General features: G+C 39.1%; 3 protein-coding genes across 3 annotated transcripts; all 3 read left to right on the top strand.

Moving 5' to 3' along the window:
- Positions 1–1029: 1029 nt before the first annotated feature.
- On the top strand, positions 1030–4691 carry LOC141000083 (cytosolic sulfotransferase 1-like). Its single transcript, XM_073470711.1, has 8 exons — positions 1030–1112; positions 1426–1561; positions 1678–1806; positions 2077–2177; positions 3417–3543; positions 3632–3729; positions 3836–4010; positions 4106–4691. The coding sequence occupies exons 1-8, from the start codon at positions 1092–1094 to the stop codon at positions 4216–4218; spliced, it is 900 nt and encodes a 299-aa protein (XP_073326812.1). The 5' UTR covers positions 1030–1091; the 3' UTR covers positions 4219–4691.
- A 606-nt stretch (positions 4692–5297) lies between these two features.
- LOC140999773 (cytosolic sulfotransferase 3-like) lies at positions 5298–8053 on the top strand. Its single transcript, XM_073470301.1, has 8 exons — positions 5298–5469; positions 5730–5865; positions 6122–6250; positions 6479–6579; positions 6903–7029; positions 7125–7222; positions 7330–7504; positions 7610–8053. Exons 2-8 carry the CDS (start codon positions 5730–5732, stop codon positions 7720–7722), a joined length of 879 nt encoding a protein of 292 aa, XP_073326402.1. The 5' UTR covers positions 5298–5469; the 3' UTR covers positions 7723–8053.
- A 2134-nt stretch (positions 8054–10187) lies between these two features.
- LOC140999630 (cytosolic sulfotransferase 3-like) lies at positions 10188–13736 on the top strand. Its single transcript, XM_073470129.1, has 9 exons — positions 10188–10255; positions 10576–10714; positions 10829–10957; positions 11319–11419; positions 12349–12475; positions 12567–12664; positions 12769–12940; positions 13041–13162; positions 13359–13736. The coding sequence occupies exons 1-8, from the start codon at positions 10235–10237 to the stop codon at positions 13151–13153; spliced, it is 900 nt and encodes a 299-aa protein (XP_073326230.1). The 5' UTR covers positions 10188–10234; the 3' UTR covers positions 13154–13162; positions 13359–13736.
- Positions 13737–14869: the final 1133 nt, after the last annotated feature.

Here is a 14869-nt window from a genome sequence, read left to right as displayed (position 1 = left end):
TGGCCGCCTGTTCTGTGTGCACCTGAAAATAAGGTTTCCTGACAACCCTGAGGCAACAATTCCTCTGCCAAGAAAATGGCAGATGGCATGCTCCCTAGGGCAAGTTTTTTTTTATTGATTGATGTAATTCATTCATGCCTGTTTCAGATACTTCACCTCCTGCCCTTGTGTTTTTGCTGCCATGCGATTGTCTACCCCGCTCAGATTTGTTTTACCTGTCCCTCATTGTACTGCCCTCCCTAGTCTGTTTGTCATCTCGTCGACGGATTTTGTTTGCCTGATCTTCTAACCCCTTACCAGTTATTTAATACATGCAGCATGGAGAGAAGACCTGAAGTCTTCTCTCCAGTCTTCCAAATGTTTCTGATTTAAATACAACAGAGTAGGGGTTAGATACTTTTACAACGGTTGTTAATAATTTCTTCCCAAAAACAATGACCCCCTGATGTTTAGGTTGATCATGCCTTTCCCAGGACAGTGACCCTTTGACGTTTTATTAGGACAGTAAATGTCATCCTATCTACCTTCCTGTAACACCTCAGGCAGAGAGAATTGCTCCTCATATGACTTCCTGATCCTTACCCCAAAAGGGGATTCTCCCCTTCTCCTCTCACATCCTGACATGGACTTTACAGTACATTGATTACTGAATGGAAAACTATTTAATCCCTCACATGCTTGCATGAGTATTGTTGTTAATCTAAGCATATGGGGGAAGCGGAAGTTCTCCAGGAAACCATAGAAATACTTATCTTTAATTTTCCAGAAGAGAGCTGTAGTGCACACAGTATGTTCAAGTTCAAAGCTTTTGAAATCATTTAAAGACCATTCATTCTTTGAAATGGTTAAAAATAACAGACCAGGGCATTAAAACCTGTTTTAGGGATTATATGGGCTGATGAAAAGGTAAAAGCCTTGGAAATCTGAAACAATCAGGAAGGGGCTGGACTTTCACATTACCTCTCAGGCTGCGCAACCAAAAAAGGAAGACGTTACGCAATGAGAGGAGGGAGGTATGAAGGTAGGGTGCTTATATACCAGGAGAAAAGTTGTAGATAGATTGTACAGTGAAGAAACCAGCAGCGGTCAGAATGTCTGATGATCCAAATAAGGTATTTCTGTTAATTATTCTGTCTTTAAAGGAACAGTGTGCTTTACTTTCAAGCGTGATTTACTACTTGTTAAACATTAAATGCTGAGCAATTGAGCGCACACTGAGGTATTTTGAAATGCTTGCAAGAGCTTTAAATTTGTCATATCTCTCCTTTCTTTAAGATGACTGTTACTTTTTGAAGCAATCTGTCTTCAATGTCTGCAACTGACAGTGAACAATGTTTTTGTATTCTGTTGCTTGAGTTTGATTATTCTCACACTCAAGTATATTTTGATTGTTTTCTTTTATTTTTTCTTTTCTTTTTGTCGTAGATGGAGGTCACTCGATCAGTACTCTTTGATTTCCATGGTGTTCAAATGACCAAATATTTCACCGAAAACTGGGAGAAGATTCAAAACTTTCAGGCCAGACCAGATGATGTACTTATTGCAACATACCCCAAAGCAGGTCAGTCCATCTGAGTAGCTGGTGTAAATGATTTATCGCATAAAAATATGTGTATATAGAGGTGAGGTGAGGATTTGGATTATATGACCGTCCTCTCTCTGTGTCTTTTGTTTTAGGAACAACGTGGGTGTCTCTGATCCTTGACTTGCTGTATTTTGGTAAAACAGCTCCAGAGCGTCAGACATCCATCCCAATCTATGAAAGAGTGCCTTTCTTGGAGATCACCTTCCCGTCTATGGATTCAGGTTGAACAGATGGTCAAACATGCATTTTATTTCAGAAAAATGCATCAGAACCAATCAAACTCTTTATCTTATTTAACCTTCAGTATACCATGCAATGATGTTTTACCTTTTGCTCAAACTTCAGTGAACTGTGCCATTGTCTCCGAAATGTCCATCTGAGTATCATGTTTCTAACTAAATGTTGTTTATCACACTGTGGAAGACAATTAAAACAAAACTGCTTAAGCACTTAACAGGATCAGGGTTTTGACTCTTTACCTTTTCATTTAGGAGTTGACCTGGCGGAGAACCTCGCCACCTCTCCACGACTAATTAAAACTCATCTTCCAATCCAGCTTGTGCCAAAGTCATTTTGGGAGCAAAACTGCAAGGTCAGTGGTTTGTGTTAACACATCGAAGCTGGGTTCTTTGGAAAGTGTCAAGGGCCATGCATTAATGGTAGGACAAAGTCCAAGGTCCAAATGCATTAGCAGATTTCTGGTGTCGTTCCTCAGCACTCAGGTTATACAACGTGCATGCTACCTTTGTAAATCCACAGGCTCCCTCATTCAGTTGTTGCTCATTTTACATGTGGACGTAGTATTTCTCTGAGGTTGATCAGGGCAATCTGGACATTAAAGTTTTGTTGCCATTCCTAATTATCCAACCATGCAGTGGTTCTTCTTGATTGCCTCACCCAAAACCGGAGCTCCATGTAGGGCTAACATTAGACACATGGACTGAACCAGCCTACTCAAATAACAGCTTGCCTCCTGCACATTTAGGCAGCAATAGAAATATAAACGCAGAATTTAACCGCACAGCAGATGCTAGTATAGACAACAAGGTCAGCAATACCTGTTATCCACGTTAAAGTAACCACCGTTATTTAAGGCTGATGTTCTGTCTCTGTGATAGGGGAGTGACAAATAAGGGAAAGATTCGTTGTGACTCATAAGACCCAATCAGGGAGGAATCTGGGTGTGCATCATCTCCAAAAGTCTCAGTTTCTGCCTGTTCAGCCCCAGTCCTCAGGAATAGTGCCGGGCTTTGAAGCCAGCTTTTGTAGGGACCAGACCGAGTAATTACAACTTCATGTGATGTACTGGGGCCCAAAAAAGCAAGCTCAGAAGCTTACATTGTGAAAGAAACAGCCTTAAAACACTGAATAATTTGTTTTGACTGTCACAGCTTCCGCAAAATGACTAATTTCACTATAATAATTTGAGCCAATAAATCTGATAACATTTGGAAAGTTGAGAAGAGCCGCATGATTAAATCATTTTATTCTCATTTAAGTTATTCGGGCATAATCCGGAAGTTAGCAGGCTCGGTAAGTGTCTAATGCAGAAGATCCGGGTAATTTTATACCTGGGAAGTCGAGTGTTTTTTGCTTCATTGTTAGATCCAGCCATGGTTCCATGCTTTTGAATATCCTCACCCTTTAAGCAGTTTTCCAAAAGGTATGTTTTCAGTGACCTGAAATGCATTTTGCATGTGGACAAAAGGCCAAGACATAGAAAAAGCTGTTTGAAGAAATACCCATGTTAGTAGCTTAGGTGTTTGAAAGTATGTGATGTCTCATGTATTGTTATAATTATATATTATGCAATTTTTTTCTTCTTCTGTAGGTGGTCTACGTGGCCCGTAATGCCAAAGACAACATGGTTTCATATTTTCACTTTGATCGCATGACTTTGACTCAGCCAGACCCTGGAGACTGGAACACCTACCTCCACAGATTCATGGAGGGAAAGGGTATGTATGAAATACAATAATGATAGAGTTGTTTATATTGGAGCAGATTTTTCCTGATGTGCTTTCATGTATTGTTCTGTTGCTTTAGTACTGTTTGGATCCTGGTATGACCACGTGAACAACTGGTGGAAGAAGAAACAGACCTACTCAAACCTCCATTACATGTTCTACGAAGACATGATTGAGGTATTTCAGTGGTTTTTGTGGGTGTTTTCCAATTCGGCCTACTATTTTAAGGTTCTCCTCTAGCTGGTTATAATGCAATAATGATATCTGATCATTGTGTTTGCAGGACACCGGACGGGAAATAGACAATCTCTGCTCCTTTCTTGGTTTGTCTCCTTCGGCCGAGGAGAAGAAACAAATCATGTATGGAGTGCAGTTTGACAACATGAAAAAGAACGACATGGCCAACTATTCAACATTCAATGTTATGGATTTCAAGATTTCTCCTTTCATGAGAAAAGGTAATCTGATAAATAACTAAATGTGCGTGATAAGAAACAAAATCAGATCTCCACCTTTAAATAAAATGCCTGACTGATTCTCTGTGGTTCTGCAGGGAAGGTTGGTGACTGGAAGAACCATTTCACTGTTGCCCAAAATGAAGAGTTTGAGGAAGACTACAAGAAAAAGATGAAGGACCACACACTTCAGTTCCGCACTCAAGTCTGAACAGGACTAAACTGGCTGTGTGTATGTGGAGATTGGTCCATGACTGACTGGACATACTTGCCTCTGATGTGATCAGTGTAGAGGGTGTCCTCTTGTGATTATCATCTGAATTAAGGCTATGAAATGCATGTTATGAAACACAGTGCATATCAAATTACTATAGTCAGGTCGAAAGAGAATATGTATGTAAAAACAGGAGAATGTATGTGTACAAAAATGAACAAATAAACCAAAAATACTCAAATAAACCAAAAATGTTGCTTTGAGTTAGTATCATGTCCCCCATAGTACCCAAATATTTGTGAGTGTTCATGTTAATTAAAGTTCATGTGTAATTAAAGGGCAGCTGTGACACCATTTACATTGAAACTCTCAAATGAAGAGATTAATGTGATCAGTCAAATTAATCCAAAGGTTTTAATCATATCCATATTGTATATTTGCAATAAAACAATAAAACCTTTTCATCTTCATATTGTTGTCTTTTGTGTGTGTGAGTCATTTAATGACATAATGATCACAAAATAGGTCAAAAGCATAGGTAGAGGTGGGTAGAAACAAGTTACGAACAAGTTTACTCTTTTAAATGTATTTGAGGAACATTTTCAAGTCAATTGTACTTTTCTGAGTAGTTACTAGTTAGTACTGTAGCCTACCTTAGCTAAGGTAGGCTATAGGTGCATACTGGGTTGTTGTTCATTTAACTAATTAACTCCCTAATATTAGACTGAAGCTCCTGCTGCTGATGCTCCGACGGAAAGAAATTATAGTGTGGGAAACAGGGAGCTGCTGGCCCTGGAGGACTGGTGCCATATTTTGGTCAGTTTGTCTCCCGGTTTTGGAAAGCCTTCTGTTCTCTTTTTGCCACAATCTGGACTCTACCCCCAGTTTAATGATCAGACTAAGTGGACTAACCTGTACTGTGACTTCCCACCCTGCTCCCTAGGTTATGTTCATTCATTCATTCATTGTTGTCTGCTTTATTAAGAATTACTCACCTCCGCTGCCCTTGTGTTCTACCCCGCCCAAATTTGTTTTAATCTGTCCCTCCTTGAACTGCCCCTGCCCCTTGTCCGCTCAGTCTGTGTGTTACCTTATCTCAGTGCCCGTTCGTCTTTGTACCCTGTATCGAGCGTTCCATATGTATTTAACAGTTGTCCTGTGTTTCTGATCTCTCTTTGAGTCTTCTTACACTTTAATTCAACAGTTGTTACGAGGAGAACACAGAAAAAGTCTGTTGATCCAAAGAAGGTAAGTCTCTGAATTACTCTCTCTTTAAAGCTACAGTGTGCTTTACTTTCAAGCGTGGTTCACTACTTGCTAAAAATGAAATGCAGAGCAGTTGAGCCCAGGGGTATTTTTATATGCTTTGAATTTGTCATATCTCTCCTCCTTTTCAATTTCTGCAACTGACAAAATAATGTTGTTTGTATTTTGTTGCACGCAATCAAATTGCTTGAGTTTGATTATTGTCCAATCTTGTATGTTTTTTCTTTTTTTTCTTTTTATAGATGGATTTTATTCGCCCAGAACTAATTGATTTCCATGGAGTCGCAATGGTCAAACAGTTCACCAAAAACTGGGAGAAGATTCAAAACTTTCAGGCCAGGCCAGATGATATACTTATTGCAACATACCCCAAAGCAGGTCAGTGCACCTGAACACAAATCCTCAATAGGACATAAAATATGTGCGTGTCTGGAGGTGAGGGGTTTGGATAATGGATGTCAGCGATTCACCATCAACAACAATATATGTAACTGATTAAGCATGCTGGTGTCTGAGTTCATTTATATCAGATGTATGTGTGTGTCTCACGCTGCCCTTCAATCATACAACAGGACTTCATTAAGCCTGTGCCTGTATTCACACATGCTACAAGAACATCTTGTCTTTCTTTCAGGAACCACGTGGGTCTCTTTGATCCTTGACCTGCTGTATTTTGGTCAAACATCTCCAGAGCGTCAGACATCCATCCCAATCTATCAAAGAGTGCCTTTCTTGGAGTTCACCAAACCGTCTATGGATTCAGGTTGATCAAAAATGATAAAACACACGCACCATATTCTACAAACACGCATCAGAGACAATCAATTAGTACTTAACTTTTGTAACAGTCTAAGGCTCATATTCTTTTTATCAGTATCATGTTTTTAACAAAACACTGTATTTACAACACTGTGGCGGTCAATAAGAAAACTACTTAGGCACTTTGCAGGATCAGGGATTTGATTAATTCCATGTTTACGTCTTCTTTTAGGAATTGATTTAGCGGAGAACCTTGCCACCTCTCCACGCCTCATTAAAACTCATTATCCAGTCCAGTTTGTGCCAAAGTCCTTCTGGGAGCAAAACTGCAAGGTCAGTGATTTGTGACTGATAAGACCAAATAAGGTAGGAATATTGGCATCTGCGTCATTGTTTCCAAAAGTCTCAGTTTCTGCCCGTTCAGATATAAAAACTTAAAACAGAGTATCTGAATATCTTCACCCTAAAGGTAGTTTTCCAAAGGGTCTGTTTTCAGTGACCTGAAATGCATTTTGCATGTGGACAAAAGTCAGAGATGCATTGAAAAACCTACGTTTGAAGAAATACCCATGTACGTGTGGACTTGGCCTTAGTTGTTTCGAAGTATATAATGTCTCATGTAAAGTTATAATTTAATTGATTTACTTCTTCTGTAGATAGTCTACATGGGCCGCAATGCCAAAGACAGTATGGTGTCTTTTTTTCACTTTGATCGCATGGCGATGACCCAGCCAGACCCTGGAGACTGGAACAGCTACTTCAACAGATTCATGGAGGGAAAGGGTAAGTATGAACAATAATAACTGAGCTGTTTACATTGGAGCAGAGATGCACAGATTTCTATTGATGTGCTTTCATGTATTGTTCTGTTGCTTTAGTACTGTTTGGATCCTGGTATGACCATGTGAACAACTGGTGGAAGAAGAAACAGACTTACTCAAACCTCCATTACATGTTCTACGAAGACATGATTGAGGTATTTCAGTTGTTTTTGTGGTTTTTTTCTAATTCGGCCTACTTTTTGTAATGTTCTCCTTTAGCTGGTTATAATGCAGTAATGATATCTGACCATTGTGTTTGCAGGACACCGGACGGGAAATAGACAATCTCTGCTCCTTTCTTGGTTTGTCTCCTTCAGCCAAGGAGAAGAAACAAATCATGTATGGAGTGCAGTTTGACAACATGAAAAAGAACGACATGGCCAACTATTCAACGGTCAATACTATGGATTTCAAAATTTCTACTTTCATGAGAAAAGGTATCCGGATAAATAACTGAATGTGTGTGACAAGAAAGAAAGAAAAAAATAATCAGATCTCCACTTTTAGCTAAAATGCCTGACTGATTCTCTGTGGTTCTGCAGGGAAGGTTGGTGACTGGAAGAACCATTTCACTGTGGCCCAAAATGAAGAGTTTGAGGAAGACTACAAGAAAAAGATGAAGGACCACACGCTTCAGTTCCGCACTGAAATCTGAACTGGACTGAACAGGCCGTGTATAGGCCGTTATGTCTATCATAACAAGAAAAGATTGTGTAGAAAAATTAGCCAATGATTTAATAAACCAAAAATCCTCAAATAAACAAAATGTGGGTTTTGCCTTAATCGTGTCAACCATATTAGCCCAATATCTTTTATTCTGACTCTTCACAAGAATGAAATGTGTAATTAAAGAGCAGCTGTATGACTACGCCAATTTAACTGACACTCACAAATGAGACCAAGAAATTAGTGTGATCAGTAAAATGAATCAAAAGCTTTTTATTCATGTCTATATTGTATATATGCAATAAAACACCTCATTCATATTGTTTGTTTTGTTGTCTTCTGTGAGACATGAAATAACAGAATGATCAGAAAAAACTGAATGTCGACTTTTGGCATTATCAGTTGTCAGATAACCTTTGTCCTGTTAGCTTGCTAATGTAGCTACTGTTTGGGTAATTCTAGGCAACTAATCTACTTAGGTTTAGGAAAAGTGAACATGAACACTGACAACACATGGGTAAATTTGATATGGTTTTTGTATTGCAACAGAAACAAACGTAAATGCATAATACAAAACAAAGTTTGGCCTTTTCAGTTCAGTTCTGTTAAATTAGAAGTTCCCCTAAAGGATTTTTTTGTATTGTGGCGAGCACAAAGCTAGCAGGAGCAGCACCAGCAAACCACACCAAGTGTTATGCCGACGGGAGTTCTTTAATGTCGCTTCAAGATTAATAAAAGCGTAACTCACCGATAAGTGCAGAGAATGTAGAGAACAATGAGTTGTTTTTGAGAATGCTGGACGTTACATTTTCTCTGCTACGTGCCGACCAGCGTGAGTGGAGAGAGGAAGAGGAAGTGACCTCGCCTAACCCGGATATAATTAGTCTTGCAGCCAGTCTGGGATTGGATAGGTTGTTAGTAGGTGTTTAACCTGAGCTACAAATTGATCCTATTAACAAGTCCTGTCTGTATAGACATAATCTAACCCAGTCAATTTGCTCCATTTTTACAACGGGTGACGTTCCGTCATTACAATGTACACTACACGAGCAATGTTGTTTGTTTTTTTTATTTGTAGACCGAATCACTGTGACAGTTATTTCTGGATAGAAAAACTAGCTGAAGATATGTAAAATCAATATTTCTGTTGTCATTTTCAGCCACAACTGTAACATTTAAAGCTATTTCAGTAAAACACGATGGTCCGACTAATCTGACATTTCTGCTGTGCTTTTTTTTTGTAGTGTGTCGCTTTGCTAATAGCTTTGATATCTACACAACAGCCAAATCTTGGACTAACTGCTAGTTTGGGATAAACTCAAGCTCTCCTTCTCTTAAGTCTGTGGCTCAACAGATAAAATATGTCTCCTTGATAAAAAGAGACAGCAGGACGGGGACGGATAACTTCTCCAGCACTGCTTTACTGTTTTCTATGCGCGGACAGCGTCACAACACAACACAACACTTCCTGGCGCTCACTCACAAGCTGAACTAACCAATCAGGAGCCAGCAGGACTTGGACTAAGGTCAATGTAAGAGAATCAGAGAGGCAAATTCAACAGGTTATTGTAAACATGTACATAATTGTGTAAACATAAACATGTAAATAGTTGCTGTGTACATTTTGTAAATACATTTTTAGCAAATTAACTCAAACCTATGAATTAACCTAACTTCTGAAATACATGCATTTACTGCTTTACTTCTGAACCTTACTTTATTAACAAGGTATGAAAGCATCATCCTATCTTTTTTTCAAGTCAGTTCTCTTTGCCTCTTTCTTTTCTTCAAGCGTTTTTCTTCTCTTGGCCACTTTGGTAGTATAAGCCATCTCCTTGAGCGCTGGAATTGGTAGCTTTCCGTTTTCCGCCATTGCCGGTGTCGGTACCAAAACATGAGGATCCTGCTCTCTGCCTGTTCCCCAAGCAGACGGGACCTCCTCTTTTTGGAGTTCTCTGTCCTGATTGGATAATGGGGGCAGGGATACCAAAATAAATAACCAGAAGAGACATGGGTTACTGACCAAACACTGTATAAAAGTGATTACTGTTGAAATATAGAGCTATATAACACTGATTTAATTAAGGAAATAACACTTAAAGCAGCTTTAAACTGTAGCAAACACAAGCATGTTTTACATGTTCACACAGTATGTTAAAGCCCAAAGCTTTGGAAATAATTTGGAAACTTGACTCCTGTAATGGTTCAAAAGAACAAATCAGGTCATGGAAGTAGTAAAACTTCTAGTTGATGCTTGTCTACAAATCTTTCCTATTCCGATTCTTGAAATGTGCACCAGCACGACGTCGCTGTAAACATAATCACACTGAGATGAGGGGAATGAGACCAAAGGGTAATAACCCAGGGGCATCTGGATCTGACCTACATACAACAGAGACAGTGTTGTGCAACAACAAGAGAGGGGCAGGGCAACAGTTGAGAATTACAGTAGGAAAGTAGAAGTGTCACAAAATACAGCAGGGTAACCAGCAGCGATCAAAATGTCTTTTGATCCGAAGACGGTATGTCTCTGAATGAATTTCTCTTTAATGCTTCAGCGTGCTATACTTTTAAGTGTTGTTCATTACTTGGTAAACATGAAATGCTGAGCTACTGAGAATTAACTGGGGTATTTTTAAATGCAGGCAATAACTATGAATTTGTTTTTGTCTCTCCTGTTAAGATGACTTGTTGAAGTTACTTTTTAAGACAATCTGACTTCTTTGTCTGCAACATCTGGTGCACAGTGTTTGAATTCCTTGGCGCACAGTCAAATTGCTGTGATTTGATCACTCTCACACAATAAACATATGGTTTGAATGCTTCTTTCTTTTTTTAAAAGACGGATCTACCCTCTCGACCAGAATTGTTTGATTTCCATGGAGTCTCAATGACCCACTATTTCACGGACGACTGGGAGAACATTCAAAATTTTCAGGCCAGGCCAGATGATATACTCATTGCAACATACCCCAAAGCAGGTCAGTACATATAAGCAGTCAGTATAAATGGTTTTACAGCTCATGTTAAATGTGTGAATAGAGGAGAGCGGTTGGGATTTTATTTTCCTCTCTCTGCCTGTGTCTTTCTCTTAGGAACCACGTGGGTCTCCTTGATCCTTGACTTGCTGTATTTTGGCAAAACAGCTCCAGAGCGTCAGACATCCATCCCAATCGAACATCGAGTGCCTTTTTTGGAGATCAACATCCCGTCTATGGTTCCAGGTTGAACAGATGATCAAACATACACACCATATTCCAAATACAATCCCAAAGCGTCAGTAGTTGATAAGCCGGGAATGTGATTCAAAAATTAACTTTCTTACAAACTCAAACTCAAAATACAGACAATTGCAGTGTACACACAGTGCCCACAACTAGTTTTTGCATTTAAACTAATACCATCTCAACTAAAGAGACACAGTGGAAAGAAAAATCACAGCAAGTCAGGAAAGTATACACAAGAGTAATATGATACTGTCAGATATATAACTACGTCAGTCTACACTAGAGTGTAGAAGTCAAGAAACAACTTCAGCACATTAAGATCAGACTTTGGCTTAATATATCTCTAATATTCTTACAGGAATTGACATGGCAGAAAACCTCCCCACCTCTCCACGGCTCATTAAAACTCATTTTCCAGTCCAGTTTGTGCCAAAATCCTTTTGGGAGCAAAACTGCAAGGTCAGTGGTTTGTGTGTTATTTGCATGATGTAAATATACAATGACAAGATGCTGAAATATCGGACAAAGTAGCTTCAGCAGCATTACGGACTTATATAGCTGGAGTTGGTAACACTGGGAAAAAAAACATTAAGAGCAGACGAGATTTTGAAAGAGCAGTTTAAAGAATCCCACCCGCTCCTCACAGGCCTTCCTGTTTTTGTTCCGGTTTGTTTTATAAAAGAAACAGCCAGCGGGTGGTGTGAATACAGTTACATTGCATTGCTGTTGTTTCCCTGCTTAACAGACTTCTTTGGCTGTCCCAGCAGGCTCAGCCCCTCCACTCACACAGAGCTTGGTAAAATGATAGACACATCCAGGACTAACATTACTTGGTTGTAGCAAATGGGGGGGCTTGCCTCTGCTGCCAGGCTGATTGTGGAGAAGCCGCTTTGCAACAGCTGACATCCAGCTTGTCCATTTTTCCTAACCCAGAGACATATTTGCCAACCTTGAGACCTCAAAAAAAGGACAGTTTCAAAACCCAAGCGAGGTTTGAGTTTCAGGGACTGTGTTTCCTGCATTCTGGTGGCATTTAAAGAATGAAAAAAACATAATAGTAAGTTAAATGCCACAGCCTTTTTATGTTAAATAACTCATTTTAAATCAAGGAAAACATTTTTTTAACCCCTGTCCCCAGCAGGCCTGTGGGAAGGATGTGAGAGCTGAAGAGGTCGGTGTGTTTACCATGGAAACTACAGCTCACAACTCGATGTATCAGCACCACCACTGGCTGTTTGTAGAACAAACCAACCAAGAAAAGCACAGACACTCAAAACTAAGCCTCCATCACCAATGTTACCAACTTGGCTTTTTTTTGTCAGAGCTTATTTATTGAGTGTTGTTGGGATGTTTAAAGATTTGTTAGAGATTGTTTTCCATTTCTGTAGGTGGTCTACGTGGCCCGCAATGCCAAAGACAATATGGTGTCTTTTTTTCACTTTGATCGCATGAACATGGCTGAGCCGGAGCCTGGAGACTGGAACAACTACTTCCACAGATTCATGGAGGGAAAGAGTGTGTATGAAATACAATTGAGTTGTTTTATTGGAACAGAGACAAACAGATTTTTATTGATGTGCTTTCATGTATTGTTCTATTGCTTTAGTGGTGTATGGATCCTGGTATGACCATGTGAACAACTGGTGGAAGAAGAAACAGACCTACTCAAACCTCCATTACATGTTCTATGAAGACATGATCGAGGTATTTCAGTTCTTTTTGTGGGTTCTTTCTATTTCAGCAATTTTTTTTGTAGCTCTGCTCTAGCTGGCTATAAAGCAATAATAATGTGACTATTGTGTTTCCAGGACACTGAACGGGAAATAGACAAACTCTGCTCCTTTCTTGGTTTGTCTCCTTCAGTCAAGGAGAAGAAACAAATCACAGGGGGAGTGCAGTTTGATAAGATGAAGAACGACATGGTCAACCATTGTACAATTCCAATTATGGATTTCAAAATTTCTCCTTTCATGAGAAAAGGTAAACTGATAAATAAGTCGGTTAAATGTGTGTCTCATGAAACAAAATCAGATCTCCACCTTTAGCTAAAATGCCTGACTGATTCTCTGTGGTTCTGCAGGGAAGGTTGGTGACTGGAAGAACCATTTCACTGTGGCCCAGAATGAAGAGTTTGATGAAGACTACAAGAAAAAGATGAAGGACCACACACTTCAGTTCCGCACTGAAGTCTGAACAGGCTATGTATGTGGAGATTGGACGATTCAGTTTTTTTCTGTATGCTGTACAAATGCAGCATTAAATGTAAAGGTAGCCTACATTTTGCAGAATTTGACAAAATGTTGGAAAAGTGCTCATAATCAGAGATAATAACGAGGTTTATCAGTAAGGACAGATGGACTTTGCATGGGAATTTAACCCTCTCAATTTTCCATGGCAGGATCTCTGCGACGGGGATTCTTAAAACTACTCACCGGCTTGACCTCAGCTCCACTGATGTAGACAGGACTCTGTGTCTCTGCCTCCTTTTTTCAAAAATCAACAAACAGCTCCTTGGTTTTGTTGACTTTGAGCAGTAAGTAATTCACAGTACAGCTTGAAAAATATTTTGGCAATATTTGCCAAAAATACCATAATATTTGTTTGATACTTTCCCCACAAATTCATTTTTTACACTGGCAACCATATCACATTAGGTATGGTATAGAGGTGTTTGCCTGCTTGTCTGTGTCTCTCTCAAATAAAGATACTGAAACACGGCTTAAAGATTATTGAAAACATCAAGTTGGATGTCTAATAAAACCAAAGATTGATCGCATGCGTGTGTTTGATTATATGAAAAAATCAGAACTAATTATGCATTTACACTTTCTCCAAAACAATTTCACTGCAAAAAAAAATAAAAAACCTAAAAACATCGCAACATAAATCACAATTTTTTTAGACAAGCTGCTGTGAAAGCAGGCATTTAGTTTAGTTTGACAGAGGGCATTTTAGGCCACAACCATCCCACAAAACTTATGTGCGCAACAAAACAATATTACTCTCACATCTGAGTCATTCACCCTGTTTGCTTTGTCATTCTGTGTGTGCAAAGATTAAACTACTTATAGCTTTGATAGAGTTGTGAAACCTGCTTTAACCTGACTTTGTGAGGACAACGGTTATACCTCTGACCTGATAAAACAGTGGTTCACAGTCAAATAAAAAAACTGATAAAAGGACCCATGGCACAGTATTTACAAGCCCATGTTGTTTTCAAGTAGTTGTGCTGTGTCACAGTGAGTGTTACATATGTTGTGTGGATGACTGAGACACTGGTTTATTTTATCTCAGGCTAAAGTCTGCACATATGTTCTCAATGAATGTGTTTTTTTAATGTTGTGCCTGGTTTGATGCAATAATTATCTTAAACCAAAACAGATTTTCTCCTGAGAAAGAAGGCAAAGTAAACTTAAACACCCACTCAGCAGAGGGAATGTGCAGTAAGCTACATGTAAGGGTTTTTAAATAGGCTGCACTTAAAGTTATTTGGCTTCGTCATTTGACTTTATGCTTTTAAGGTTACACATAATAGATAGCAAACATTTTAGTGAGCCACTCTAATGGTTTAATGCATGATTGTGTACCTGCTGGGATTAATGATTAAATGATGGAGAAAACCAGAGTGAACCAGAAAGGCAAAGAAGCATAATAATCAGACATCATTTTAATGCAAACAGCAGGCTGTCATTTTTCTTTTGTGTATTGCAATGTGTATTTTATTTGGTTTGGGAGGGGAACACGTAACTGGATTTCTATTTACTATACTATCACTATTGTACTGGCTGGCGCCTTCTATTGTAGGTTTATTTGACAGTTTTTTTTTGTAATTTTTTGACCAATTTTAGTTTTGTCAGTCCTGTTTGTACGCACAATATTCAAGCCAGCATATGGGTATTTTAAATTTAG

This window comes from Pagrus major, chromosome 7, assembly GCF_040436345.1.
Source record: "Pagrus major chromosome 7, Pma_NU_1.0".
Classification (NCBI taxonomy): Eukaryota; Metazoa; Chordata; class Actinopteri; order Spariformes; family Sparidae; genus Pagrus; species Pagrus major.
The sequence above is the reverse complement of the archived record's forward strand: the minus strand, read 5'-3'. Positions and strand labels throughout refer to the sequence as shown.

What these genes read in the sequence shown, in the direction of transcription:
- LOC140999630 (XM_073470129.1), top strand. Translation starts at nt 10,235, where the DNA reads ATGTCTTTTGATCCGAAGACG. An exon ending in TTTGGGAGCAAAACTGCAAG is followed by an intron (nt 11,420 to 12,348) that starts GTCAGTGGTTTG and finishes CCATTTCTGTAG; the next exon opens with GTGGTCTACGTGGCCCGCAA. An exon ending in TCTATGAAGACATGATCGAG is followed by an intron (nt 12,665 to 12,768) that starts GTATTTCAGTTC and finishes TTGTGTTTCCAG; the next exon opens with GACACTGAACGGGAAATAGA.
- LOC140999773 (XM_073470301.1), top strand. Translation starts at nt 5,730, where the DNA reads ATGGATTTTATTCGCCCAGAACTAATTGATTTCCATGGAGTCGCAATG. An exon ending in CAAACCGTCTATGGATTCAG is followed by an intron (nt 6,251 to 6,478) that starts GTTGATCAAAAA and finishes GTCTTCTTTTAG; the next exon opens with GAATTGATTTAGCGGAGAAC. An exon ending in TCTGGGAGCAAAACTGCAAG is followed by an intron (nt 6,580 to 6,902) that starts GTCAGTGATTTG and finishes CTTCTTCTGTAG; the next exon opens with ATAGTCTACATGGGCCGCAA.
- LOC141000083 (XM_073470711.1), top strand. Translation starts at nt 1,092, where the DNA reads ATGTCTGATGATCCAAATAAG. An exon ending in CAGATTCATGGAGGGAAAGG is followed by an intron (nt 3,544 to 3,631) that starts GTATGTATGAAA and finishes CTGTTGCTTTAG; the next exon opens with TACTGTTTGGATCCTGGTAT. An exon ending in TCTACGAAGACATGATTGAG is followed by an intron (nt 3,730 to 3,835) that starts GTATTTCAGTGG and finishes TTGTGTTTGCAG; the next exon opens with GACACCGGACGGGAAATAGA.